The sequence below is a fragment of the Artibeus jamaicensis genome, unplaced genomic scaffold, assembly GCF_021234435.1.
Source record: "Artibeus jamaicensis isolate MK-2021 breed Jamaican fruit bat unplaced genomic scaffold, CSHL_Jam_final scaffold_1689, whole genome shotgun sequence".
In the NCBI taxonomy this organism is placed as follows: Eukaryota; Metazoa; Chordata; class Mammalia; order Chiroptera; family Phyllostomidae; genus Artibeus; species Artibeus jamaicensis.
This window is the reverse complement of record NW_026522029.1, coordinates 4,922,441-4,949,329: the sequence shown is the minus strand read 5'-3', so window position 1 is coordinate 4,949,329 and position 26,889 is coordinate 4,922,441. Positions and strand designations below refer to the sequence as shown.

Genomic DNA, 26,889 nt, shown 5'->3' with positions numbered 1-26,889 from the left:
GAGGGGTCGGTGGCGGAGACTCTGGAGGGGCTGCCGGCCAGGGCAGCCTCCTGCCCCTTCCGGAGCCCCACCTGTGGTCATCCTGGCCAGAGCAGATGCTTTCAGTTGTGGGGCGGAAAGGAATTTTCCTCTAGCCTCTGCATTCTTCCAGCTGGCCTAGTAATCAAATTGACAGGAGACAGGTTAACAAGGCCAAATGGGCAAATTGAATTACGTACATGCGTATGGGAACTCCGCATACGTGAGAGAGTCAGAGACCCCCCTCCCCCCCCCATATATGAGAAGTTCTGAAACAGAAAGGGGAAGTGTGCACAGCCTTCAGAGCTGAGGAGTGAGGCCGTGCACCCTGGGGCTGCAGGGGGAGGAGGGCAATTTGCAGCAAGATAAAAAAGCAGATGTTCAATAATTAGATGTTTGCCCTGCCCTACAGATAGGCCATAAAAGGTTATCTCTGGTAATAACTCTTATTATGGGCAAGGCTCCCACATTTAGATTCTTCTAGGGAGGGGAAACGTTTTTCGTGAGCCTGCAGGGTCTCGACGGCCTTCAGCTCAGAATAATCCACATGCCAAAGTGGCGTGTCTCGGGGAGGCCCGTTCTGAACCCCTTCGAGGTCATGACCAGCATCCTGCCTCTGCTTCTGCTTCGTGGTGACAGCAGCAGGGGCGTGGGAAGGCGGAGCAGGCAGCTCTTCCTGCTCTAGAAGAGGAATGAACAGCAGTGTCATTGGCTGGGTGACCTTCCAGGGGACACTGGGCAGAGCTGCTTACACCCCCTCCCCATTCAGGTCGACTGTGTGCTGCTCATGGGGCTGTCATACCTGGGGTGGGGACAATCCCACTCAAGGCTGTCCCTGGGCACAGCCCTCAGGGACCGGCTGCCGGTGGGATTCAGAGCACAGTCCCCCCGGGAGCCAGCTTTGGGTCAGGGTCTTGATGAGGGACAACTGAGCCACCGCAGGTGAAGCCAGATCTCTAATTCAGAGACCAGATGTTCCTCAGTGCGTGGGCCTGAACTTGACAGGCATCAGAACCGCCTGCCAGCTTGGTGAGACACAGCTTCCTAGGCTTCAGCCCAGCTCTGGTGCATCAGAGTCTTTGTGGCAGCAACAGACATTTTACACAAGCTTTCCAGGTCGTTCAAATGCCCGGGAACGTTTGGGAGTCACTGCTGGAGACTGTCCTCAGTTCCCCCCCTGTTCGGTTTTCTAGACGCTGCTGTCTGAGCCTCACACTTAATACTCTGCATCTGGGTACTTGACTCCGGTCTTGGCTCATGGAGCCTCCCTGTCCTGGCAGTCAGCGCTTCCTCTCTGGCAGCCTCGCTGCAGTGGGCACCTGGGTGTGCAGGGCACCGGGAGGGAGCCGAACAAGGGAAAGGCTTTGCTCCTGGTCGCTGGTGGGGGCAGGAGTGTGTGCGTGGAAAGAAAGAATAAGACGAGGCAACACACCCTGACATCTAATAAGGGGATTTGGGCCAGGCACTGCTTTGGGAGTGTGGGGCGGGGCATCACTCTCCCTGCAGGGAACTGGGCGGGCTTTTCCAGGAGAAGCTGCAGTCAGGCCTTAACGGACAGATGGGTTCAGGTTTCCCGGGAGAGGAGGGCACAAGGGCAGTGTGATGGGAAGAGGGATTGCGTTAGTCTGTGGAAAGGGTGGTGGAGACCCATGAAGGGTTTGAATGCCATTTAACCCGTCGCCAGCTTCACGTAAGGCAAAATCGTTGGTGATTTAAAAAAAATTTATGCAGGTGTTCATTATTCCTTTCCCCCCGTGGGCACAAGGGGGGTCAGGGCAGGTCTTCGAGCACAGTAATACCGAAGGCACAGGAAACACATTGAGTGATGACACCACCAGGGGCGTGGAGACCAGCTTTTTAGAGAAGTCGCTGTCTAGGGGACAACTCTGATTAGTTCGCCTAGAGGGTTTTAAATTAAAAAAATTTTGAGCGTCTTTAGACCTGTACCATCTGGTTCCCACGACCTGCCACCCAACCTTTCTCTTATAGCCTCATACATTTATGCCGCCCGTTTAGCCCGCAGGTCTCAGAGTTTCCGGTCCCCGGAGGTGCTCCGGGAGGGAAATGTAAGGGTCTAGAGAAAGGGAGGGGCAGGGAGACCATACAGAAGAAGAAGCTATAAGTATGAACTGAGGGCTGATGGAGGGAGAGAAGGGAGTCAGGGATTAAACCAACGAGACAGAGCGTCCAAAGTTCACAGACAGCCCGGGGAGCAGTGCAGGGCCGCTCACTCTGGGAAATGCTGGCATCAGGCTGCGTCAGGACATTGAGGGGCTCGTCCGTGGCAGGTGGCAGTCTGGGCCTGGTGCTTGGGAGAGTCGCGGCAGCTGGAACACGGATCAGCTTCAGAGCAGAGGCAGGAGGTGATGCGGAGGTGGTGGTGGGTGCGATTGTCCAGAAAGAGGGCGGAGAGCTGGGGAAGGCCAGGGACTGGGCCTGCAGGCCTTCTCCTTTCTACGCGTGTGGGTGTCAGAGTCGGGGTGGCTGCAAAACAGGATCCCACAACGGAGACCAGAGTCAGGCGGGGAGAGGCCCTCAGAGAAGGACGGCTGACCGTGCCGGGGGCACTGGGGAGTCTCGGAGAGATGGACTGGGGACGCTGTAATAAGCCCCTGGCACTGTGTGCTGGTGAGAAGGCAGTGGGGGCGAGCGTGTGTGTGGTCGGCCCTCCTCTAAACGGCGGTGCACTGGGTGGTGCAGCTGCTGTGTGTATCTGGCTTCGCCTGAGGGGCTGGCATGCATTCCCTGGCTATGAACTGAGCAGTGGAAGGGTGGCCTGTCCTCTGACATGTCACCCTGTGCTCCCTGTACCTCTGGGCTTGGCCAAGGCGGGGCTGTTGCCATTTGTCCCGAGCTGGTCTTGCTTCCCAGGCAGCCTTGAGCACCAGGCCCTTCTCTGGGCCTCCAGCCTGAAGCTGTGCTCTCTCTGCCAATGAGCCGGACCGGCTGGAGCTCTGAAGCAGCCTCGGCCACTTCGGCTTCCCAGTCGTTGGAACCCCAGTCGGGTTCCCACTCGGGTTTTTGTAACTCCTCCTCCTCACCCCCCAGTGCCCTACGGTAATGAAGACTGGCCCCTCCGCTGTGGCTGAGAGTGGGGGAGCTCACTTTGGAGGTGGGGATGGAGTTTGGGATGAAAACCGTGCGGTGTCGCTGGGCTGCAGATTTTTCTCCAGAGTGAAATTCCAGCTGGTCACTGCCCTGGTTCGTCTCTGAAGCGTTACCTGGTATTTACAGAGGATGGAACCAAGGGCCAGGAGCTCAGAATGGAAATTCCTGAGCCTGGAGCAACTGGCTCTTGCCTTTGTCTGTCCCTGGAGTTCAGCTAAGGTTTTCTCCTGAAAACTTTCAAGCGCTGGGAAGTTTGAAGAGAAACAATTGGGAGACATGAACACACACACTGACTGTCTTTCTCTCGGCACAGACACCTTGTGGTTTTTTGTAGTCAATAGTGAGAAGGTAGGTGAAGAGCAAGGAGAATGGACCAGAGCGGGGGGCCTGAGGAGCAGCTGCCGTGCCCGGCTCTCTGGGGTGACTGTCATTGTCTCCTGTTCCTGCAGCCTCTCAGACTTCCTGCCTCTGAAACTGTGCGCCGTGCTAACCCACTGGGCAGAAGCCAGAATCGGTGCTTGTCCCTCGCACAAACCTTCCAGCTGCAAGGAGAAGGAACTGGATGATAGTTGACATTTGAAAAGACAGCTGGAATGAGCAAGATAGCGACTGACAGGTTCATTAAATGTCACCGCTTTTGTTTCTCTTCAACGCTCAATGCTTATGTTATTCTCAATTAATTACACAAGCACTTGATTTATTCCTTACCTCCCCCGCCTGCTCCTTGGCACCCTCTCCAGGTTCAAGAGCAGCCCAGTGCCTTCCTCCTTTTGTTCTCAGGTTACCCAGTGTGAAAGGTGAACAGGCCTCGGAGGAAGGAGGGCGTTGCTCCCAGAGGGTACAGATCACATTGAGCCTGACCTCTGCCCTCAGGGCGACTGCACCCCTGATTTACAGACGAGACTAACGAGGTCCGAGAGGTTATTTGATCTGCCCAGGGTAGACTGGGGAAGCTCAGGGAACAGGACTTAACCCAGGCTTCTGGCTCTCGGCTCTTGAGTTTTCCAGATGTATCGATGTGGAAGAGACGACTCCGTCCTGATGTGGCAAAGCTGGCAAGAAACAGCATGTCATGTCAGGTGGCCCCTGGGATTCAAAGACTGGAGAATACAGTTCAACCCCCAGCTGCACTGCCAGGGAGAGAGGGAGCGGGGGGGGGGCATCTGGGCAGCTTCAGGTTCCAACCCAGGAGGCAGAGAAGAACCCACATACTAAGTCACATCACGTGTATTTGAACCATGGGGGAAAGTTGCTGGTCATTCAAGGAAGACAGTGTCTGGAGTGTGTCTGGTTCTTTGATTTCACAAGCTGTTTTAACTGCAGTGTGTCACTGCCAGTAATTTCTCCCGGGAGATGAAAGACCGCGGTACAAAGGGCCGCGGCCCTTGCCACTGCGATTAGCTGCTGGTCTGCCACCGCAGGGCCTCCTGTTCCCTGAAACTCTGCAGGTTTCCAGCCCTGGGTGTTCACTCCTGATTCCCCAGCCTGGAGGGTCCCTGCAAACCCGGCTCAGACACAGACCTCAGGTGACGCTGCCGAGAAGGGAAGGAACACTGTACGTCTCCAGCTGCCCAAGGCACCTACCCACTCAGTGCTCCGTGTCTCTTGGATAATCCCAGCTGTCTCACCAAACTTCTGTGGTCTGTGTGAAAAAAGAATTGCCTTGGGGGAAAGAGTCACCTAGGTGCCCACTCCAGAGCCAGGTACTAATTTACTGTGAGTTAGTCACCCTCAGCTCAGACCCGGGCAAGAGGAGAGGCGCGAGATGGCGGGAGGGCTGTACCAGCCGGGGTGAGCGTCTGCGTTTGCAGACACTCGGAAGCCCTCTGTCTGGTCTCTCCCGTGGCAGCTCATCACCGGATCTCCCTTTTCATCGTGTCTAATGGCACCGGCTTTGTCTGGGCTGGATATGCAGAGTGATGAGCACTGACTGAGCTCAACACCGCTTTCCCATTGCACCCAGACTTCACTTCCCCTCGTGTGTTCCAGCAGAAGGCATGTCTGTGGGGTGACTGGCCGGAGTGGGTGTGAGGGGCAGACTGCACAACACGTTAGCTGTTCCTGGAGGAGCAACTGGTGTAGGGGATCAAATCAGTCATGCATGACAGGCGGCAAAGAGATCACTGCAGGGCACTCGCCAGGAAGGGAGGAGGCAGAAGAAGACACGAGCCTGCCTTCATGGGAGTAAGTCCAGCTGACGTTGTTTTGTGTTCTGGGCTGAGTAGGGCAGGAGAGAGGAGTTGGGCTGTAGGGTTGAGCTGGGTCAGGAGGTTGGGCGTTGGGCCCGGATATTTGCAGGTGTGAGCAATGACTTCCACAGGAAATTGACAGGAGCTGACTTTAATGTACAAGGTCTGGGTAACTGGTTTGACTTCCATGACTTGCTCGCTCCCGCACCAAGGACCAAAACTCATGTTTACCAGTAAGAACCCTGGAGGTCAGGATGGGTTTGTGGTCAGAATGTCAGCAAATGGCATTCATTGTGTGGGTGATTATACTGTCCTCAAGAGTTGGGCCCTATAAATACTTATTAAAGTAATCTACAGATTCAGTGTAATCCCTATCAAAATCCCTATAATTTTTTTTTTTGCAGAAATAGATTCATCCTAAAATTCATACAGAATCTCAAGGGACTCCAAATAGCCAAAACAATTTGGAAAAGAGTGAAGTTGAAATATTAACACTTCCATATTTCAAAACAGTACAAAGCTATAGTAATCAAAACAGTGCGGTACTCACATAAAGACAGGCTTATAGACCAGTGGAAGAGAATAGGAAGCCCAGAAATAAACCTTCATATTCATGGTCAAACTTTTTTCAACAGGGTGTTAAGATCATTCAGTGGGGAAAAGACAGTCTTTGCAACAAATTATGTAAGGAAAACTCAATATCTACAGGCAAAAAGATGAAGTTGGATCTTGCCTTACACCATATACAAAAATTGACTCAACATGGATCATAGTTCTAATTATAAGAGCTAAAACTATAACATTTTTAGAAGAAAACATAGGGGAAAGCATCGTGGCTTTGGATTTGGCAATAATTTCTTGGATATGATACCAAAAGCATAAGTAAAGAAAAAATAGACAAATTGAACTTCATCAAAATGAAAAACTTTTGTGCATTAAAGGACATGCTCAACAGAGTAAAAAGTCAGCCCACAGACTGGGAGACAGTATTTGCAAATCACAATTCTGATAAGGGATTAATATCCAGAATATATAGAGAACTCCTAAAACTTGACATCAACAACAACAAAATACCCAGATCAAAATGGGCAAAGGGCTTATATAGACATTTTCCAAAGAAGATGTACAAATGACCAATAAACACATGAAGAGATACTCAATGTCACTAATCATCAGGAAAATGCAAAGCAAACCCACAATGAGATACTACTCCATACCATTAGGATGCTTACCATCAAAAACAGAACAAGACCAACAAACAGAAGATAGCAAGGACTGGTGAAGACGTGGAAAAACTGGAACCTGTGTGCACTGCTTGTGGAAATGTAAAACGTTGCAGCCACTGTGGTAAATAGTATGGTAGTTCCTCACAACATTAAAAATAAAACTGTTAGGTGATCCACAATGTTACTTCTGGTTATACAGCCAGAATTGAAAGAGGGATTTGTGTATCCATGTTCACAGTAGCATCATTCGTAATAGATAACTGTCCAACTCAAACATCCACTGATGAATGAATGGAAAACAGAATGTGGTATATACATACAATGGAATGTTACTAAGCCTTGAAAAAGGAGATTCGGACACATAATATATAGGAGGGACAGACCTCGAGGACACTATGCTGAGTGAAAAACTCTAGGCACAAAAGGGCAAACTGTATGTGATTCCACTGAGGTGTGGTACAGGGAATAGGCAAACTCACAGAGACACGTCTGTGTCTGCAGTGGCTGCCGGGGCGGGAGGGAGTGGGGAGTGGGGAGCCGCTGCTCGGTGCGGTCAGAGGGTCAGCTTTACAAGAGGGAGAGGTCTGGGGGTGGACGGTGGTGCTGGCGGCACAACAATGCGAATGTGTTTAAAGCCGCTGCACTGTACACTCAAAAATGGTTAAAATGGTAAATGTTATGATATGCATATTTTACCACAATTTTAAAAATCCTCACCAAGGACATGCTTATTGATTTTGGAGAGAAGGGAAGGGCAGGAGAACAAGGGAGAGAAACATTGATTGGTGGCCTTCTGTATGCACCCTGACAGAGGACCAACCCTGCTCCCTAGGCATGTGGCCTGCCTGGGAATTGAACCCACAACCTTTCAGTTTATGGGACAACACTCCAACCAACTGAGACGCACCGGCCAGGGCTTACCACATTTTTAAAAAATGCAGGCACACAGCCGAGGAGAAAGAAAAAGAGATGGCCTTGCACATATGGGTGGAATAGCCTTGGAAGTCAAGTTCCGTTTGAGCACTTTGGATTTGCTCGTTATCAAGAATCATTTTCCGAAGCCCTCGGTCGTTGTTCATCTGTCGTTGTTTGTCAGCATGTCCATCGATCAGCTTTGCTCGGGCATGCCTTCCTTATTATTCACATCACTTTCTTTATCCTTGACCTCTAAGTGTTGATGGTTCCGAAGAACCTCTGCTTGTCGTGTGGTACCGCGGGGCAGAGCCCACCCCCAGCCTTCACTTCTCATTGTGGTGTGCGGGCTTTCTACAAATCAACACCCCCCGACCGCTCTGCCGGGCCGCGCCGGGCACGGCAGCTGTCTGCTAGACACCTCTCTGGCGTCTCCGACTGTTTGGCCCAAGTTGGGCTCATCATTTTCCCCTGGTTCTGCTGAGTCTCTGGTTTCTGTGGAAGGCACTATCATTTTTCTGGTGCTGCAGGTGTATAAAACATACGAGGCTTCTTTTTAATTAAAGATTTTGTTTATTTATTTCAGACAGAGGGGAAGGGAGGGAGCAAGAGAGGGAGAGAAACATCAGTGTGTAGTTGCCTCTCGCACGCCCCCAACTGGGGACCTGGCCCACAACCCAGGCATGTGCCCTGAATGGGAATCAAACCAGTGATCCTTCAGTTTGCTGGTTGGCACTCAATCCACTGAGCCACACGAGCCAGGGCTCATACAAGGCTTTTGAACCCCCCTTCCCTCTCCCTGTCTTTCACATGTGCTCAGCTGTTAGCTTGTCTGTGCTCACCACCTCCTGTACAGGTGCCTGTCGCCCGGGGCACTGCCCATGCCTTGCTCAGCTCTCCAACCCCCTCAAGTCTCTAGTCTTTGGGGGCTTGCTACAGCCGTGCTGGGAATGCAGCTGTGACCCAGGCAGGGGCAGGCCAGTCTTGTTTCCTGTGCTCGGGGGCATCTGGAGAGTGGTGACCTCAAAGAGGAGCAGGGCACTGCACAAATCATGAATTCCCAAGAGGCTTGTGGTTGAGGGTAGGGAGGGTGTGGCTCTCGACTGCTATTCAGAATCAGGCAGGTGTTGCCCCCTGGAGCAGAAGCCAAGCCAGCAAGGGCGGGAGGAGGGGCAGCAGGTCCTTCTCCAGTGGAGGCAGCTGGCAAGAATGAGGCGGGTCCACATCTATGGCCTGGTGGGCTGGGGTTCGAGGTAGAGGAAAGGAGGGCCCCTGGGGCAGAAGTCCAGGATTTTGTCTGGACCCACCAGCGGAAACAAGGCAGCGGCTGTGCTCGGGGCCCATCGTTCCCCCTGGGTTCAGGGTGCTTGGCAGCCCCGGAGTTCCTCAGCTCTGGGCCCTCCCCTATTTGGACCCCTGAGCCTGGAGTGTGCACCCCCTCACGGAGCTCTGAATCAGATGCCCCCTCACTCTTGAAGCTGCACTTCTGCGCCCAGCTGGGGTCTTCTCCCTGCACTCCCGCATCTTTTGTTTCTCCTCCCTCCCTGTGCTCACCGCTTCCTCCCTGGTGCCGCTGACACTCTGTTGCCAACTGAGGAGACTCAAAAGCTTTTCGTGGGCGAGATTCAAGCCTGAGGCTTGCAGTGTTGTGTAGCCCAACACTAAACAAACCACAGCCTCCCTTCATTAGTTTCTCTGAATCGGCCACTCAGCAGCTGTCGCCCTCCTGGGGGGTCTGCTTTCGCTGGTCTTCCACTTGCCGCTAATATTTCTAGCTCTTCCGCCCCTGGGCACTTGAATTCCTTCACAAGAGGCCATGTGAGTAAATAGTTCTGGGCAATGAACTGTCAAAAGAAAGTGACATGTGTTCCTTCGGGCCAGAGCGCTGAGGCCACCAAGAGACCTCTGAGCTCTTTTCCCTTGGGCGTGGCAACTAGCAGCGTCTGAGATGTTGGCTGCTATGTCATCCTAAGTCCCCCTAAATAAATCTGTGAACAAGACCCCTTGCTGACCTGCAGTGGACACCTAGGGTGAATGACAAGCCTTTGTTGTTTTCAGCCACCGGCCCCTCAACACTGAAGGCTAGTATTGCTGCCTGACCCAGCCCAGCCGGAGAGGCCCACTTACCCTGTTGATGGATCAGCTCAAAGTACCACTAGCACATGACTGACCAGGTCGTGCTGGCTGCTGGCCGGTGGGGAACCTGCCGGGGAGGCAGAAGCAAGGGGAAGTGGTGTCTAGCTCCCTTGGTGGCACCTCAGTGTGGAGTGCCGGTCACTTAAGACGCAGAGGTGCAAGAGTGGGTGGTGCCCCCTGCCCTCTGAGGGCCGCCTTCTAAATTAACTAAGAACTAGGGCAGCTTATGAAGTTAGAATGCTTTTTTAAAATTTTCCAGTCTGCAATCAGACCTTCTTATCACTCTGCTACGTGGCCTTTTATGAGAATTATTGGGAGTTCTCTTCCGGCGGGCAAAGCGTTGCGCTTCCCAGACAGGAGGACGTGACCCACTTACCCGGGGAAGGGCTGGCATCTGGAGGGGCTGCTGACGGAGCTGAACAGCTGGGGAAACAGCCGGGCCCCCCTCACCTTGAGCCCCGTGAGCCACAAGCCTGGTGAGCACAGGAGGCTGCAGCCAAGTGGGGGGGGGCGCAGGTGTTCCTTGGGCAGAGTGAAAACCCGACCAGCCCTCTTGCTGACTGAAGGGACGTGGCTGCCTGTGTGGAGCAGAGCTGAAAAAGAGAAGCTTCGCAGGGCCCTGTGTGTGTGTTGACTGATAAACCTCAAGAGCACACCGCGGCAAGGGCAATGGGCAAGAGACGGAAATTTAATTGAATAAAAACTCCAGGTTGTGACAGGGGTAGGAAGATGTGAAACAGTAATTAACATAATTTTTTAAATGACGATGCAATTAATGTCCTAAGTGTGTCGTGGGTGGGGGGTGCGTTTCAGCCCAGAAACACCACTAAATAAAGGAGAAGGGTAGGTCTGTGTTTGCAAAGAAAACATCTTCCTGCAAAAGGCCTTGATTACACAACATCAGCAAAGCTCACGAGAGCGACCCAAGAGGTTTCTCATGGCGGAGGAATCTCACAGATCAATCAGCCTCGTGTTTCATTTTATTCAGGAACTTGTAATTTATTTTATTTTCATCTGTGGGGGAGAGATGTCGGGCTAGATAATGAAGTCGGCAGACATTCAGGTTTCCCTGAGGCTTCCTGTTGAGGCCCCGTCTCCCCCGCGCACCCCCAAACTTCCCTGGGGAGTCAGTCTCCCAGCCTGTGGAAATTTACCAACTTACTAAGACAGCAGGTGGTTAGGGTGGTGGGGTGGTGGTGTTGACCTTACTCTGCTCCGGAAATGATTTTCCAAAGCCATGTGTCAGAGCGCTGCCTGGGCAGAGGAAGAATAAGTGTCTGAGAGCAATCATTAGTCCCACTTTCAGCTAATCACACGCCCTTCTCCAAAAGGGCAGCGTGGTCGCCCTCACCTGCCCACAGGTTTCAGATGACAGCCGGACATGCGTGCACCGTGAGGTCACTTCTGGAAGGACCTCTTCGCACTAATTTCTGGGCCCCTTAGGATCCAGGAGACTCAACTGTCCCCTGCAGAGTTGCAGGACCCGAAGTTTCGGCTCAGTGACCGAGGTGGCTCCCATGATGGGTCAGTCAAGAAAAATGAAGGTTATGGCTTGAGGTGAGTATTGGGATTTTTTTTTTCCCTCTTAATCTCAAGAGAACATCCATGTGCAGGGCTGACTGACTAGGAAGGCCTATCCATCACCAGTCATTTGGGGAGAAGACCTGCCTGTCTACCAATGACTCAGTTGCCCATAGTCTACGGCTCCGGGGAGTTGGGGTTTATCTACATTTACTTCTCTAGGCTTGAAACTTCTTCCGCCGCAGTATCCTGCTACCTCATGCCCAATCTGCTCCCGTGTAGGACTAGAAGACACCACCCAAAGCAGAGAAAGCTGGTAACGCAGCTTAAAACAGGGTTGCTTTATTGAGTGTCAGCTCCTAAAGCACGTGACATAGATAAAGAATAAGACAGGCGCGTGAAGAGCTCCTACGTTCTTGCCCTTCCGTCGTGGAGAGAAGGGGTTCTTCGGCAGACCTGCCTCTTGGAAGTGCCACACACAGCTCTGGGGACGGGCAGTGACTAAGCGCGCACTGCAGTGGAGACCCGCCTCCAACTGCCCCCCCGCCCCCCCCACCCCTGCCCCAGGCTGCACGTCCTGACCTGGGCAAAGCTACATGGTCGCAGGGGGTCAGCGGGAATGCTGACTCCGCAGAAAGGAACTGTGACAACATGGAATAGTTTAAATGTCTGTTTCCTAAAATGAATGTGGCCCAAGGAAGAAATCTAAAGAAAATAACCATTCGTTACCACTGAAACAAACACACACAGAAGTACGTAGTAGTTTATGGAACTCAAGTTCAAGATGAATGCTGTCCCAGAGTCACGGGGGGCTGAAATGGACGGCAGCCGACTTGGTTTCAGTCAAGAAGAGACTCTTCGTAGGAAGATGGGCTCTGACTATTACTTGGATTTCACAATGCCTCACTCAGAAAAAGACATTTTATTTAGGCTTTTCTTGGATCTGTGCAGGCATTTTAAACAGCTCGATAGTTCATGGAGTTACATAGCCGTGGATGGGGCAGAATCCATTCCACAACACACGTGCCTCCTCAACGAGGAAGGTTATTTTCCGGGCCAAAGATCCTGTTTTCAAACAAGTATGGTCATCAACTGGGGGTGCAAGAAAACGCATGGCGTGTTTAGTTTCAGCAGAACCATTTCTAAAGAAAGTGATTCAGTTCCCATGAGGAATCGAGACATTATCAGATCGTGAATGAAGCCCATGGGGAAGGGGAGCCAGGAGCCCCGCATGCCGGCTGAAGGTTCCCCGACATCACAGGGTGTTCTTGGTTTCAACATCGCAGCTCGCGTCCCACGGCGAGCAGCCTCGAAGAGTCATCATCGGTCATAAACCTTCGCGTGGGCTTGCACCTGCAGGCCCCGGCCGTAGCTCCGTCCCACTTCCTTCCTCAGGGTGGTGGGGCTTGGTGGAGACACAAAATTTCAAACCACCTTCCCCCAAAAGACAACTATTTTACACTGCAGTTTATTGAGCCAACTTCTGGGCTCTCCGCTCTTCGTTTTTGCCTACTTTTTTTCCCTTCCCTTCCCTTCTTGAGAGCAGATCCATAAAAAGTGAAGACCACAAAAAACATCACCTGGGGAGACAGAAAAGACTAAGACAGACCTGACCGCAGCACAAGGACCTCGGCCTTGACCTACACGGGAGCAGGCAGGGCTGCCGCGAGCGCCCCTCGGCCCCCGCCCACCAGCGACCGAGCAGCACTGTTTAGACGGTTGGACGGGTGCGAAGGAACGGTGCCGAGTCTGTTAACGGTGCCGGGCAGCTCATGGCGTCGGAGGTGGCTTCGGAGAGGGACATGTGCTCTCGCTGTCGAAGCTGGCGGCGCGGCCCTGCCACTGTGGGGAGAGGAGCAGCGGTTAGTGGTCACCAAGGGACTCGGCAGTTCGAATTCCAGAACCTGTCGGGCCCATGCGCTGAATTCACCTTTGTGATAAGCTTTCTTGAATTTTGCTAGCAGCCATGCAAAACAAACAGACAAACAAACAAACAAACATGGAAACAGCTTTCAGGCTTCTAGTTGGGAATACCTGGTTTATCTACCGCAGAAAGCTTTCTTCAGCGTGTGTGTGTGTGTGTGTGTGTGTGTGTGTGTGTGTGAATGGCCATTTCTGAGTGCTTCAGCCATTTCTCACACTGAAAATCGGATTATGTTAGTGGCCAAAGAGGCAGTCTGCAGAGTGTGCCCTCACTGCCAAGAACCCAATCATGAATTATTAGCAATTTGTCTGGGAGCTGTTAGTGCAGCTAAAAACCTGAAACGACCTTAGCTCTAGGCGTTCTTCAGTCTTAATGCTTCCTGGGGGCACCCACGTATGGCCCGAGAGGAGGCAGGAGGTGGGGGTGACGGCAGCCGCCTCTGCTGCACGGGTGGGTGATGTAATGAGGCCCACGGGGTGACAGGAGAGGACCGAGGATGGATGGACCTGCACTTGAGCCATTCGAGCCTTGCTCAGATTGAAAAGCCAACCGGTCAGAGCAATGCGTTCTGGGCAAGGAAGTGACCCCGTGAATGTTCTTGACCTGTCTGGGCAGGGACTTCAAAGTGAGACAGCCCAGCCTTTATGTCAGTGAGGAGACCCTGTATGCTACTAGGTGCCCACGGGACAAGGCTCCAGAGAGAGGTCAGGGAGAGGTCACGGTGGTTTTTCTGAAAATGAACTGCAGCCCCTGTGCTCCCTGCGAGCTCCCGGGGTCTCCCCCGTGGAGTGTTGGGGTGAGCGGGGGCTGCCTGTGCATTGGTGCGTGTATGGGGGTCCGATGGGGAGGACACAGTGCCCCCTCCACATGACCATCTCTGGATGAGGCTGACCCACCTAAGCCATAGACCGTTTGCCGTCCAGCATCTCTTCCGACAGCACGGGAGACCCAGGCCTGTCGAACGCCATCATCTTTCCGCTCTAAGGAAGCCTCTGCTGTCCGTCCCCAGGCTCAGTTCTCGTGGGCCCTTAGTACTTCCTGTCCAGGCCAACCGACAACTTTCTTACTGACCACCCCACGCCGTCACCCAGAGCTCAGCAATCTTAGCTCGCTAGACCCAGAGGCCCGCCCCGAGACACCCTGGTCCAACTGCTAGTTCCTGAAGATAAGAAAACGAAGACACAGAGAAGGCCGACATGTCTAGCTTAGGGCGGAGCCAGGATCCGAAACCGGGTCCCCTAACTCCCAGCTCAGCGCTCCTTCCATGCCACCAGCTGCCATCTCGGCGTCTGCCACGCCAGGGGAAGAATGAGACACGAAATGTAAGAAATGCAGTAAGACACCTGACCTCCTTGGGCCCGCACCAGGTACTTACTCCCAACTCCAGGTGGCAGTCTCTGCTTGCAGCCTCCACGTGAATGCAATCACAACCGAGGGGTCCCCTGGTGAAATATTTTACATAAATAAATGTCTCGTTGTCAGCCCACTGTGGCTTCTGACTCAACTGTTTCTTAACCAGAAGGTGACATAAGATGTTCATTTTAGAAGGTCCACTTTTTCTTTTATCACCAGTCATGTTGGTAAAAGATGCACTGTAATTACTGGCTTTGCCCTTGGATTCCCAAGCCGCCTAAACCACCTGGCTGACAGGCCGGATCAAACGACAGAAACTGAAATGGCCGCACAGAGTCCCTGTCTTTCTCCGTATAACAGCCCAACGAGAAGGCACACGGAGCAAAACTGTTTACTAAGGACAGATGAGGAAGACACACGGGCCCTCTGCCGACCCCTGACTTTTCCTGTGATGATCAGCAAAGGGAGAGGCTGGGTTCATGGACGATGGACATGTGAATGACTCCAGAAGGCCTATCCTGGTGGCTGCGAACGAGCAGAGACCTGCTCCCTGAACGCAGGACGGTGACTGTCCCGGGGCGTCTGTGTTCCAGGAAGATCTTGTATTGTTCTGAAATGGGTCACGTTCCCACAGAGATGTCAAATCTCTGGCAGATGATCTGAACTTGGCCCTTCAAAATAAAACACCTTGGAGAAGGTCTCTGGCCAACCCGGGCCCTGTGTGTGGCAACATCAATGACGTGCAGAGAGAGGGAAGGGGCACTGCCCCTGTCAGGGAGGGACGCTGGCTGTGGCTTAATCGATTTATATTCATGAAAAAAATCCCAGCAGGGAAAAAGTACCTTTCAGTTAATTTGGTCCTCTCAACCTTATTTAAAAAAACCCCAAACAAATGAGCAAGTATGGTGCCCTCTGTTCTCATTAATAAAAAAGGGGGCCCTGGCTGGTGTAGCTCAGTGGATTGAGCACTGGCCTGCAAACCAAAGGGTCGCTGGTTCAAGTCCCAGTCAGGGTACATGCTTGCACTGCAGGCCAGGTCCCCTGTAGGGGGCGCACGAGAGGCAACCACATATTGATGTTTCTCTCCCTCCCTTCCCCTCGCTCTAAAAATAAATACAATCTTAAAAAATTAAATAAATAAAAAATGATGACAGCACTGGAAACCCCTCTGAGAAAGGTACAACACAAATAGAGTGTTTTACAGATACGATGCCATTTATCTTCCCAGGAGCTGGAGAGTAAGATGTCTTCATGTATTATACAAACGGGAGAAACTAGTTCCAGGAGCAAGACTCTTGCTCAACGTCCAGAACAGGACCGAGAAGAAGGCAGGAGGTGAACTCTAAGGACGATCAAGATGAGCGTTCAAGTAGAATGCATCACAAGAACACAAAGAATGTTTACTTCATATTGGTCCAGCGGGTTTTCCGACGCATGCTTACAAAGATCCGTAAACTGATAAAGGTGTGATAAAGGTGTGGATATACATTTTATGCAGATTTGTACTGATGAAATCCTGAGCTGACAAGATGGATGTGATTTTCAACTTCTTCATGCAGAGAGAGAACTGATCAGTTGAGTGGGGGAGGGGGCGGCCTCAGGAGCCTGGTGTGCAAGGGGCAAGAAACAAGTAAGACCCAAAGGATATAAATCAATTTAGTCTCTTTTCGTTTTCCATATACTGTTACTTTCCCTTCACTGTCTCATCAAATATTCATTTTCAAGGGCTTGATTCTATTTTATCTCTTTTATAGTCTGAACGAGTGAGTTAGACTCACTAAAGACAGGATTTGGAATCAATTATTTGGCTTAATTAGGTTGCATTCATCTCAAAAGAGAGTGATTCTGGGTCATACCACCTCCACGCTGCCCTGTACCCACCCCCAACCCCAGCCTGGCCGGTTACTTCCAGTTTGCGTGAACAGCCCAGCCTGGTGACAGTGATGGGTCCCTGCAGACTTGAGGCTAGAAAGGGGCTGCGAGATGCCAGCCCCTCCACCCAGTCGTCATCAGGGTCAGAGTTGCCTGGAGGAGCCTTGCCTGCATTACCAGCCAGGAGACTGGAGACTGGAGTGGGAACAGCGGGCTCCTGGGGCCCCGCGGCCCACCAGAGACCTCTCAGCTGCGATTCCATGCCCTGCCCCCAACCCCTCCTGGGCATTTCACTATTTTCTAGTTTTGAACGTCGCCAAAGCATTTTTAAAAGGGGAGGAAGCCAGCGAGGTGCCAGATGCTGTCTCCGTCCGAGTTGTCCAGGGTCCCGCTCAGCAGCTGCCTTCTGGGTAGGTGGAGTCTGGCTGTGGTACCTCACCCACATTCTCCAGAGAGAACCTTCTGGAAAAGAGGGGGCAGGGGCTTCCCTGGGGGCAGGGAGGCAGACAGCTGAGGGACTGGCCTCAACTCATTAAAGCTCCACAGCTGTGGTAAAACCAAGGCCACCACCAGAAGAGGAACATGAGGCCTCGGATGGACAGAACTTGGAGGCTATGCCTCGTTGCCCCTTGCTGGCCTCAGAGGCTGCAGGGTGGGAGCTTCGAAAACACACGCCCAGCTGGGGAGGTAAACCAATCAGGCAGAGCCTGGCTCCTCGTAGGCCCCTCCCCACCACAGGACCGATTCCACTGGGCCAACCCCTAGCTCTCTGGAGACACCTGACTTCTGGAAACAGGTGGAAAGGGGCTTGTCCACCCCGAGAAGGTGGGGAAGCCGGCAGGTCCTCTGAGTTTGCTGGTCACACCTTTTCTGTGTCGCAGATGGGGAGGAGATTACTCTGCTTTTAGGTGACTCTACTTTTAAGCTGAGGGACCACGTGGTGGGAGGGCCCAGCTTTATTTTTTTGTTAGCAGATTTTCCAACCTCACACAGCTCTCTAGACTTCCTGGGCTTGGCGCCTGATGAGTCAATGATCACCTGGCTTTTGAGGATACAGATTGGGGTGCGAGCTAGTCAAATGGGGCTTAAAGCATGCCTGGCCACCACCCCCGTCCTGGGAGCCAGCAAGGTGATAAATCACAGCATCTTAAATTAGTGGCTTCTGGTGGAGGCGGGGCAGACTGTAAATGGCACCGGAAGGGGCATCTCTCTCTCAGTTGAGAAAGAAACGACTGACTCAGGCTTATCCATCGAGTGAGGAAGGGCCAAGTTTGAAGCCCGAGTCTCAGGAGCCCCTGGCGCTGCTCTGTCTGCTCCACCCCTGCTAGAACCCGGCCAGAAACCGTGGCACCTTAAAGCCAAGCTGGTGAGAACCAGCGTTCCCTGGGGCAGGCTCTGCTCTCCAGGCAGTGAAGCCACCCCGCCTCCCAGGCCTTACTGCTCCAGCAGAGGGAGGACTTCCTGCCGAGTTCTGATCTCACCCCTCCACCCCCCAGGGCTTGCTCCTCAGGGACTGGCTTGGCCCCGTAAGCATTTGGGGCTGCTGAGGAGGCCTCCTCCAAATTTTAATTTTCCATATAGAACCCAGTGTGGCTTTGTTTGCTCCACATCAGAAACTCTGTCAGGCAGCAACCTGTGGTCTTCCTTCTTTTCCTCCCTGCTGGTTACACTCGGGAGAAGCACGTGGTCCCCACACCTTCCCGCGGGAAGGGCCCACGACGGCGAGGCCTCAGAGCAGCCCATGGCCATTCTCCAGCGCGCACTGCCATGCAGCAAGCATGCCAAGGGCCAAGTGCAACCTCACCCACCTCTTTGAAGGATTTCTTTACCTCCACCAAGGAGTGCCAGTGGGCGATGGGCTTCCGCGGGTACGCCAGCATCTCGTTCCAGTGGTCCCTGCCCAGGCCTTCGGCGTTGATGCCCACCCGACAGACTCCGATGATCTCGTTGTGGCCCACTCTGAGGGAGTGACAAAAGGCATGGCATGGGGGACGGGACATGCCCTCAGAAAGGGCGGGCCTGACTCAGTATGTGAGCTCTGGGAAGAGATGTCTGGCAGGGCCACAAGGCGCCGGCAGCAGCAAGGCTTTACCCAGCCTCCTTGGGGGGGGGGGGGCATTGCACACAGAGATGAGCAAAAGTTTATAAACTCGTTTGGAGTCTCAGGAAATGGTGGGCAGATGGCCGGGCTTTCGGGAGGTGGAGTTTCATTCTCTTCTCGTACTTGACTCAGCCTGCACATCACACCCACACTTGCAGAAGGCATCAGCACTTGGAAATAAATCAACCGGCTCCGAGCACCCTTTGCCCCCAGCGGCTGGGGTGTGACTTATCCACTCAGCAAGAACATAGATCTCTACTCAGACATGTTCGCCGAGCACCTACTATGCCCGAAAACTCGTGCTAAAGACCCTGGATGGAGGCTATACGACACGGTTTCCTTCTCCCCAGCTGAAGTGGCAACAGGAGAGAAGAAGGGGCCCTAGTGGCTAGAGGAGGGGGAGCATATTTTGAGTCAGCCCGGGTGCGAGAGCAGGATTTGGATAAATGGGAGAGAAGCGGTGTCTCCAATAAAGGAGAATTCAAGGCATTAAAATAAAAAAAATTCAAAAACTATTGTTTAATTAAAGAAAAGGTACTTAAACATTAAAAGAAAAAAGGATGGGCGTGCTGGGTCCAGGTTATGGAAGGCCTTGAGAGTCCAAGGGAAGAGCTGGACAGCAGGGGCCACTGATGGTTTTTGAGAGGGGCTGGTCCAGAAAGAGGGTGGTCTCCTCGCAGGAAGGTATGCCTTTAGCACGTTGGCTGGAGCGGGGCGGGGAGTGATGGAGGCTCAGCCATCCCTGAGCTGGAGCGGTTGTTAGCAGATTTTCCAACCTCACACAGAAATGGAGAGGACAGACAGGCCTTTTAAAGGGCAGACTGACAGGACCTGGTGCCCATTAGAGGAATGGGAACAGTCAGGACTACATTCTTGGGGACGAATGGAAATAGAGAGCGGCTAGGCAGTGAAGCCTGAGTTTCTGCTTCGGGTCCTTTCCTCAGATTCCTGTGCTCCTTTTTGGGTGTGGCTGGATTGGAGGCCAGTGGGCACCTGAGCTATGAACCACAGGTCCAAGGTCAGGGAGGCCTGTGCTGCACCGGGGTGGGGGGGGGGGGCAGGGAACCACGTCCCTTGGGGACTTGTACCCACCGATCATAATCCATAACCGAGATGAGCAGGCTGACTTGGTCCATGTTCTCCGGCGGAATGTCAAAGATGACGGCCTCGTTGTAGACGGGATTGAGCGTGTTCTTCTTTATGGTGGTTTTCTTCTTCTTCAGCCGCCGCCCGTCACAGAGCAGGGACACCTTGACGTACGGGTCTGTGCCGACGGGGGCGGTGGGAGGGAAGGGAGTGTGTTAAACAGATGTCCTCCGACACCCTCTGCAGCCGAGGGACAGAAGCCCCACACCTACTGCTGCTCCGCAGATGCTACCAGTGGGTCGTTAAAACAATTAAGCCACCTGGTAATTTATGTAGCTAGCGCACCTGTCTCTGAGGAGGACACCAGTGCTTCATAAACCTCAGGATTCTTGGGAGAGCACTTAATGGACCTGCACTAACGGGGAGGCTGGCCCCAAACCAGACAGGACACCGGCCCGTGGGCCTGTAGCGTATGACCTACATCTCGGCTCCATCAGGACCGCTGGCTCCAAAGGCGCGGGAAGCTGAACAGAGGCTCCGGATTCCGTTCACCTCCTCAAAGTCCCTGTCTCTGGGAGGGTTTGTCAGTGTCATTAACCAAAGAGTAAGTGGGGCGGAAACAGAACAGGCATCGGAGTAAACGAACAGCGACAATCATAGCATTGTCCACGTCCGCCCCACCTGACAAAGGGATTATGGTCCCATTGTCCCAAGAAGCTCATTTCCCTCTGGCACCCAGAAGGGGGGCAACAGCCAGCTCTCTGCTTCCCCCAGAGCCATTTCCTGCCCACTCCTGGGCAGTGGGGGAGCGGGGAGCTGTGGCCTCCTGGTGCCCACGTCTCAGCGGGGTCTTGGATTCATTCTCTCCATCCCGTGAGAAGATGTCCTTTTAATGAACAGCCACGAACCTCTCATCTTTGCCTCTTTAGTTTTCTGAATGGGTTTTTTCACGGTCATCTTTCTACCCCGAAATTTTCTACTCATCCAAGTGAAGGGACGCTGATAGTCTCTCATAGCACAGGTGTCTCGGTCACCATCGTAATTGTTATTTATGCTGCACAGCTCAAGAAGCGGGAGGGCAACTTGCAGCTAATAACAGCTTTCGAGACGCTGATGTGCTGAGACACCTTCTTGCGCAGAAGCCAGGGCTTGTGTGAATCGGTCAGGAGGTGGGGGCCAAGCAGCCGCTCCCCGACTCCCTGACTCACAGGCGGGGCAGCTGAGCTTTAAGGAGACACAGAATCTTGCCTAAGGTCTGCACCCCAGCCTGTCTGACTTGAAAGCTCCCGTTTTTTAACCACTGGACTCGAAGTAGTGCTGACCTGATGTGGCAGAGAGGGGGGAGTTTACTCACTCACCACCCCTTCTGGGCACCCTGAGTTTTGTTATTGTGTATTACTATTGTCATGTTCCCATAGACAGGCTTTGGGATTGGTTCATGACCCGTGTAGACCAAGGAGAATAGGCAGAGCCTTGGTTTTAGAGGTCAACGCCATATAAATCAAGAAGAGACAGTGTATAAGCTCTATTTGTCCCTTTGTTTAGGCCAACACCACAGCAGTGTGGGCCGAGGGGGGCCTCACACTCATCCTCAGGAACAGGAGATCTGGTCTGAGAGGCCCCTGGCATGGGCACCCCCGCTGCACCTCCGCCCGGCAAGGTTCCTCAAGCTATAAATTCATTTTCATTCATTCATTCAATACACGTTCATTCAAGGCTCACTGTGTCCTATGCACTGTCCCAGACACTTGATGCTGGGTGAACAAAACAGGCAGAAACCCCTGACAATAAGAAGACCCCTGCACGTTCAGAATCAAGGTCGGATTTAACACCAGACTCCAAACCCAGGTAGAAAAGAGGAGCAATGGTGAGAGGGAAGTTAGAACTGAGCAAGGGGAAAATCTCTGGTCCCCGACCTCTGGTGGGGAGCGGCCTTGACACTCACCTCGAGCTCCCCCTCTAGCACATCAATTTAATTACACCAGAGAAGACAGCTCGGGGACTTGGGCAGCAAAACCCCATTTCACTGAGCAGTTCCCTCATGACCCCATTTCACTGAGCAGAGTCCTCGGTGAATTTCTGTCCCTGGCACACAGTTATATTGTTATTAAAATGCAATCTACGGTGGCTGTATTTTTGGAGGAAGCTGACTGTGTTGGAAAAGAATCTCCATGCTCTTCCCTACGTCCCAGTGAGCGGCGGTAGCTTCAGTGCAGAGAGAGGCACTGGTGTGTGTGTGGGGGGGGGGGAAGTGGGTGTGTGGGGGCAGCTTTTGGCCTGGAGGCCAGGGTGCAGCAGGGAGAGAGTCCGGCCAGAGAAGCGGCTCCCAGCGATTCAAAGCTACAACAAAGACACAGTACATGTACCCCAGCACTTCCCTGAAACCTCATCTTTCAAGGCCCCTCCTCTTCCAGCCGCACGTGGGTGCAGAGGTTTTCAGCAGGACGGGCCCTTCTCTTAACTGAGATACACTAAGAAGTTTGGCAGGGAGTAGATAATTAACGGATAAAAGGCAAAATCTTCCATACACTCCCATCCAAGTTCAGAGGCACCTCAGGCTTTACACTCGGGCCAGTCACAGAAGGGCCCCTGGGGCGGGGCCCAGGGAGACCAGCCCGGCTTTTCTCCTGCAGGCCCACACCGCTGCGCGTGCCTGCTCCCTGGGGGTCTTCACTCCACTTCCCTTCTAGGGCTGATTTGAGCCGAGGGCGGGGAGTGAAGGCTCCTGGGACTCAGCTACTTCTCCGTGACAGCAAAACTCCAATACCTTCTGTGACAGCAACCTGCAGCATCGTTGCAAAGGAGCAAACCTCTGCCACCACGTCCAGCCTGCAGTCTCCACACCTGCCCCCAAACAGGCATTTCCTTGGTGGCCAGAATAGGCCTTCGTTATTTATTTTCCCACAGTTCCCAGCAGCCGTCCCGGTGCTAAGGCCGAGGCTGGGAGCCCTGCAGCAAAACCTCGAACACAGACGCGGTTCGCTGATGGTGGCTTTGCTGCTTTGGGTCCGCAGGGCTGCCGTAGGCCGTGTGACCTACAAACACTTCCGCACCCAAACTCGACAGAACCCTGGGAAGTCCTGGGGCCTTGTGGAATCTAGAAAGATTTCCCTCTGATTGTTTCTCCCATGCATTTACTGCCCATTCTCACCCTCCTCTGAGAGAAGGGATGATGGCGATGGCTAATATCTGCTAAGTGCTTATGATGTGCCTGGCACAACTGTGAGTATTTATGTGAGTTAACTCGTTTGTGCTTAAAGCAACCTTGGAAATGATGTTTCCAGCTTAGGAAACCAGAGGATTACAGTGCAAGGAAGCGGCAGAACGGGAATTGGGGTCCAGGCAGTTTTCCCCCAGAACGACTGTTTTTTTTCTAAGGAAACGGACAGTTCTCCCCCCTCCTCTTTCCAAGCTCTGGTGTCTGGGCTGCCAAGAGGCCACAGGCAGCCCACTCGGGCAGGAGAGGTACCTGAGTAGCCTGTGATGTCCATCGCCTTGAGGTTTCGGCACTTGATCACCGTGAGGGTGAGCCGGCCTGCCGTGGGCAGGTAGCAGAGGGAGAACATGATCTCTCCCAAATCCACGCTCTCCTGCAAGGAAGCAGACAAGAGGTCAGGAGAGGGGTCACGCGGCTCCCTGAGCAGCTGCTGCGTGGCCACGTGGTCAGCAGCACACACGCTGTAGAAGCGATGGTTACCTTTCGGCCAGAAGAACCGTTGAAGGAGTGGTTCTCAGTATCAGGTCAGGACCTGGGGGAGGAAGCTGGAAGCTCCACGGCCCCTCTGAGAGGGAGCAACAAATCGCTGCTGTCTCGGTTTCCCCACCGCAGCCACCCCCCAGGGACAGCGTGGTGCTCTCACAGCCTGTCCTGTTTGGGGAAGTCCGAGATAATTTGTTTATGGACTTGGGGGACCTGCCTGGGGAGGTGGGGGGTACCTCATGGTAAATACAGTCCCCTGGGCTCTAGGAACTGCTCTCAAGGCCGGCTCCCTCTGCAGGAGCACCGACCTGGCGGGCCCCTCTTTTCTGCAGGGGGCCCTTTCTCGATAGGACTGTGAAAGGTGGGAGTGTGCTGGGTGCTGAGTACACATTGTGGTGAGGAACACCCCCTCCACCCCGTTTTCTGCACCCAACGTGAACTCCACCCTCAGTTGCAGGCCCAGAGGGGTGGGCAAGGCCCAGAGGGGTGACCTGGAGGCAGAGAGCAATCAGGGCCCATGGGCCCCAAGGCCTGACCCCAGAACCCTCTGCTGTTTGTGACTGGGCCTCACCCGGCCGGACAGCACATTGGCTGCTCTCGGTTCAGGGGATCAGGGGGATACTGTCCCCCAGCCTCGTAGGCAGCAGAGGACTAACTGGGTTATTTGATAAAGGAAAATAAACACACCGATTTTGCGTAAATAGATGGGGGCTAAGGAAACAGAGAGTCGGCATCTCCTGGTGGCCACACCCCTCTCTGGGGAGCCTGGTCCCACAGGCCCTCTCTCAGACTCGTGCCAGGTCCTCTCTCTGCCCTGCTCTCGTTTCCCAGGAGGTTTCAGCCCCAGACCTGGGTGCCTTCCTAGCCTTTTATCCTCACTAGGGATGCTTGAGAGTTTGGCTTTAATAAAACCAGGAGTGACCAGAGGCTGCAGAGTAGCCAGCATGTTATTGCTTTCATCTCTGCCTGCTGTTGGCGGTGGGGGGCCGCCTGAGGGCCCCCGGACTGGTAATGAGCTCCCTCGGCTGGAGAGGTCAGGCTGTCCAGAGAGTGGCAGAAACTCAGGTGGTCCTCTGGACTCCTGACCCAGGGGCAGCTGGCTGGGGGTCTTGGCTAATGCTTGGAGGGGGTGAGCCTGCTGCCAGGGGGTGGGAGGGGAGATACAGGGTGCTGGCTCCTGGAGAAGTCAGGGCTTAAAGTACAACCTGTCCCCCTGACGTCGCCACCCATAACCACAGCGCTTCCCTGGCTGCAGTGCCCAGGTGTCTGGGCAGTCAGATTCTTAAAGGCACAGCACTGCTCTTGCTGGGTCCCCAGCTGCCCATCTGCAAGAGCTCGTTACAGTGTTTCTCTCCCCTTCCTGTGCTCACATGGCCCTAGAAAAACAAATTCCTGTTGGTGGGCTGGCCAGGGAAGAGCAGTGGACCTCAGAGGCTCTGGTCCCTCTGCCACTAACTGGCTTTGAGACCTTGGGTGCGTCATTTCACATCTCTGGGCTTCAGTCAGGTTGTCCTAGATGTTCTGCCCTTAAGGTCCCTGCTAAGTCACAAAACCAGACTCAAAGTGGAAAGCCTGTCAGCAGCCACCGCCAGCTGAGACGGCCCAAGGATGCCCGCCTGGCCCCGTCTCTTGCACAGCAGCAATTCGGTTTTGAAACCCAAATGCCCCCTCTCATTGCTCCAGCCCCCACGGCCCCCGCGTGTTTTATTTTTCCCCAGGACCAGCTTTCTTTCTCCTAAACAGGCGAAGAGTGGCGTCAGTGCCTCCGGGTCCGTCTTGGGAATCCAGGCTGAGCATAGCAAGACAATGCTTCCCCATCTCAGAGAACACTTCTAGTCTCTTAGTCATTAAGTGGCTTGTCTGCATCTCTCATCATCAGCAGAGAAGCATCCACTATACTTTCAGAAAAGCCACAGGAGACCTAAGAGGATCTCTGGAGCACTGGGCAGGAAGTGCTAAGATTCCCTGTGATGGAGGGGGGGCGCCTGGCAGAGAGACAGGGTGGAAGCCAATTTGGCTCCGTGGGGTAAAGCAGCGTCCAGTGAGCAGCCTCCGTGGAGGCCTGGGACTTGAAGCTGTGGGTAGAGACGTGCCAGGCGTGGAGGCCGAGCACTCGGGGCTGGACCGGCTGCCCTGCATCTGCCCGCACGGCACTGCGCCCTCCCTTCATGTCTATAGCTGGACCATAACTCCGCGTTGATTGCGGGGATACGATGGGTGTGGTGTTCTCCCTAGATTGTGGGCTCTCTGAGCACAGGGCCGGGGACCGGTTCTCTCTCTCAGGGCCAGCTCACGGCCTGCCGTGTCGTGAGTGCTCAGTGAACACTGGCTGATGGGACGATGGTTGATCACACGGATTCGGGGTCAGGCAGCTCGGGGGTGAGCTCCAGCCCTGCCGTCTGTGAGCAGTACGATGCCCCGGTCACAGTCTTGGCCTCCTAGTCTGTAGCACAGGGCTCATAACTGCACCTGCCTCTGAGGGTGGTCACAACAATGACACCAAGTAATTTGTGCAAAGTGCTAGCACAATGGGTGCTCAGTAAGGATCCGCTGCTATTACCATTATTCCTCGGAAGTGCGGTAGTGAGGAGCTCACGGTCTTGGGGCAGGGGGCAGGGCATATAAGGAACACGGTTTGGTTGGATCAGTACTATGAGAGCGGTGTAGGCGAGACCTGGGGGAGCAGAGATGGACAGACAGACTGCCTGGGATCACAGGGAAGGCTTGACAGTCGACAGGATGTAGCAAGGTGGGCAGAAGGGGGTTGCTAGCGGAGAAAAACAGTTGTCTACACCTCAACTCAGTGTGTAGCACAGAGGGAGGGGATGTGAGGTGCTACGCCCCCACCGCACACCCTGGCCCCCAGCAGCCCAGGTGAGGCTGGTACCGGGGAAGAGCCCGGACTCATCTGCCTCATGGGCTGTATGTACTTGGGCGTGTGTCGCTCATTCGTTATCCACCTACTAAATGCTCACAAATATGGAGAAACAGTAGTAAAAAGACAGACCAAGTCCCAGCCTTCTGGGGAGGGAGACAAAAATAGCACGAGAGCACCCGAGGGCGGTGAGGGAACCGTGACTTGGTGGAAGACACGGGTTGGCGGGTCCGGCACACGCCAAGGGCCGTGAGGGGTGGCTGCCGAGCTGGGGCGCACGGGGACAAGGGCGATGGGCCGGGGAGAGGGCTCCAGAGAGGCAGGGCCACATCTGAGGGGGTTGGATTCTACTCCCTGTGGAGGGCAGAGCAGTGTGGAGACCTCAGCAGGAGTGTAGAGAACGGCTGGCCGCACTTACTGCTTACTGTGTGCTGTTCGGTCCTAAGTGCTCATATAATACATTAAGCCATATAATCTTCACAAAAGCCCAATGAGAGGGGCACTGCCCTTACCCCATTTTCTACACAGGACATTGAAGTACAGAGAGGCTGCACGGCCGGCCAAAGCGCACGCAGCTGCCACACGGCAGAGCTGGGGCTCAAGGCCAGGCAGCCGCGGGAGTGGCGGCAGGGCCCAGGGTTCGGGCCACAGAGCCTCCCCACCTCCCTGAGACTCTGCCTTCCCCAAACCCTCCAGGCTCCTTTGCACGACCATGCCTCCACCCTGCTCTTTCCCCAGCCTGAAAAAATCTCTCCCTACCGCTGAATGTCCTGGACAGCACTGTTTCTCCAGGCCCGCTGTCCTGTCCCCTTCTCTTGGGTCCTCTCTCCTCACTCCCCTGGTCTGACTTGGGGAGTGCTCCCACTGT

At 53.9% G+C, this 26,889-nt stretch overlaps 1 protein-coding gene across 1 annotated transcript in view; it reads right to left on the bottom strand.

Moving 5' to 3' along the window:
* Nucleotides 1-11,682: 11,682 nt before the first annotated feature.
* The window catches only part of SYT6 (synaptotagmin 6), a 49,973-nt gene continuing 34,766 nt past the window's right edge, over nucleotides 11,683-26,889 (bottom strand). Inside the window, exons 4-7 of the mRNA XM_053655859.1 lie at nucleotides 22,916-23,036; nucleotides 19,453-19,624; nucleotides 18,068-18,218; nucleotides 11,683-12,952 (exon numbers count right to left, since the gene is read on the bottom strand). Coding sequence (XP_053511834.1) covers nucleotides 12,881-12,952; nucleotides 18,068-18,218; nucleotides 19,453-19,624; nucleotides 22,916-23,036 — 516 coding nt within the window. The 3' untranslated portion in view covers nucleotides 11,683-12,880. The remainder of the gene's footprint in view (nucleotides 12,953-18,067; nucleotides 18,219-19,452; nucleotides 19,625-22,915; nucleotides 23,037-26,889) is intronic.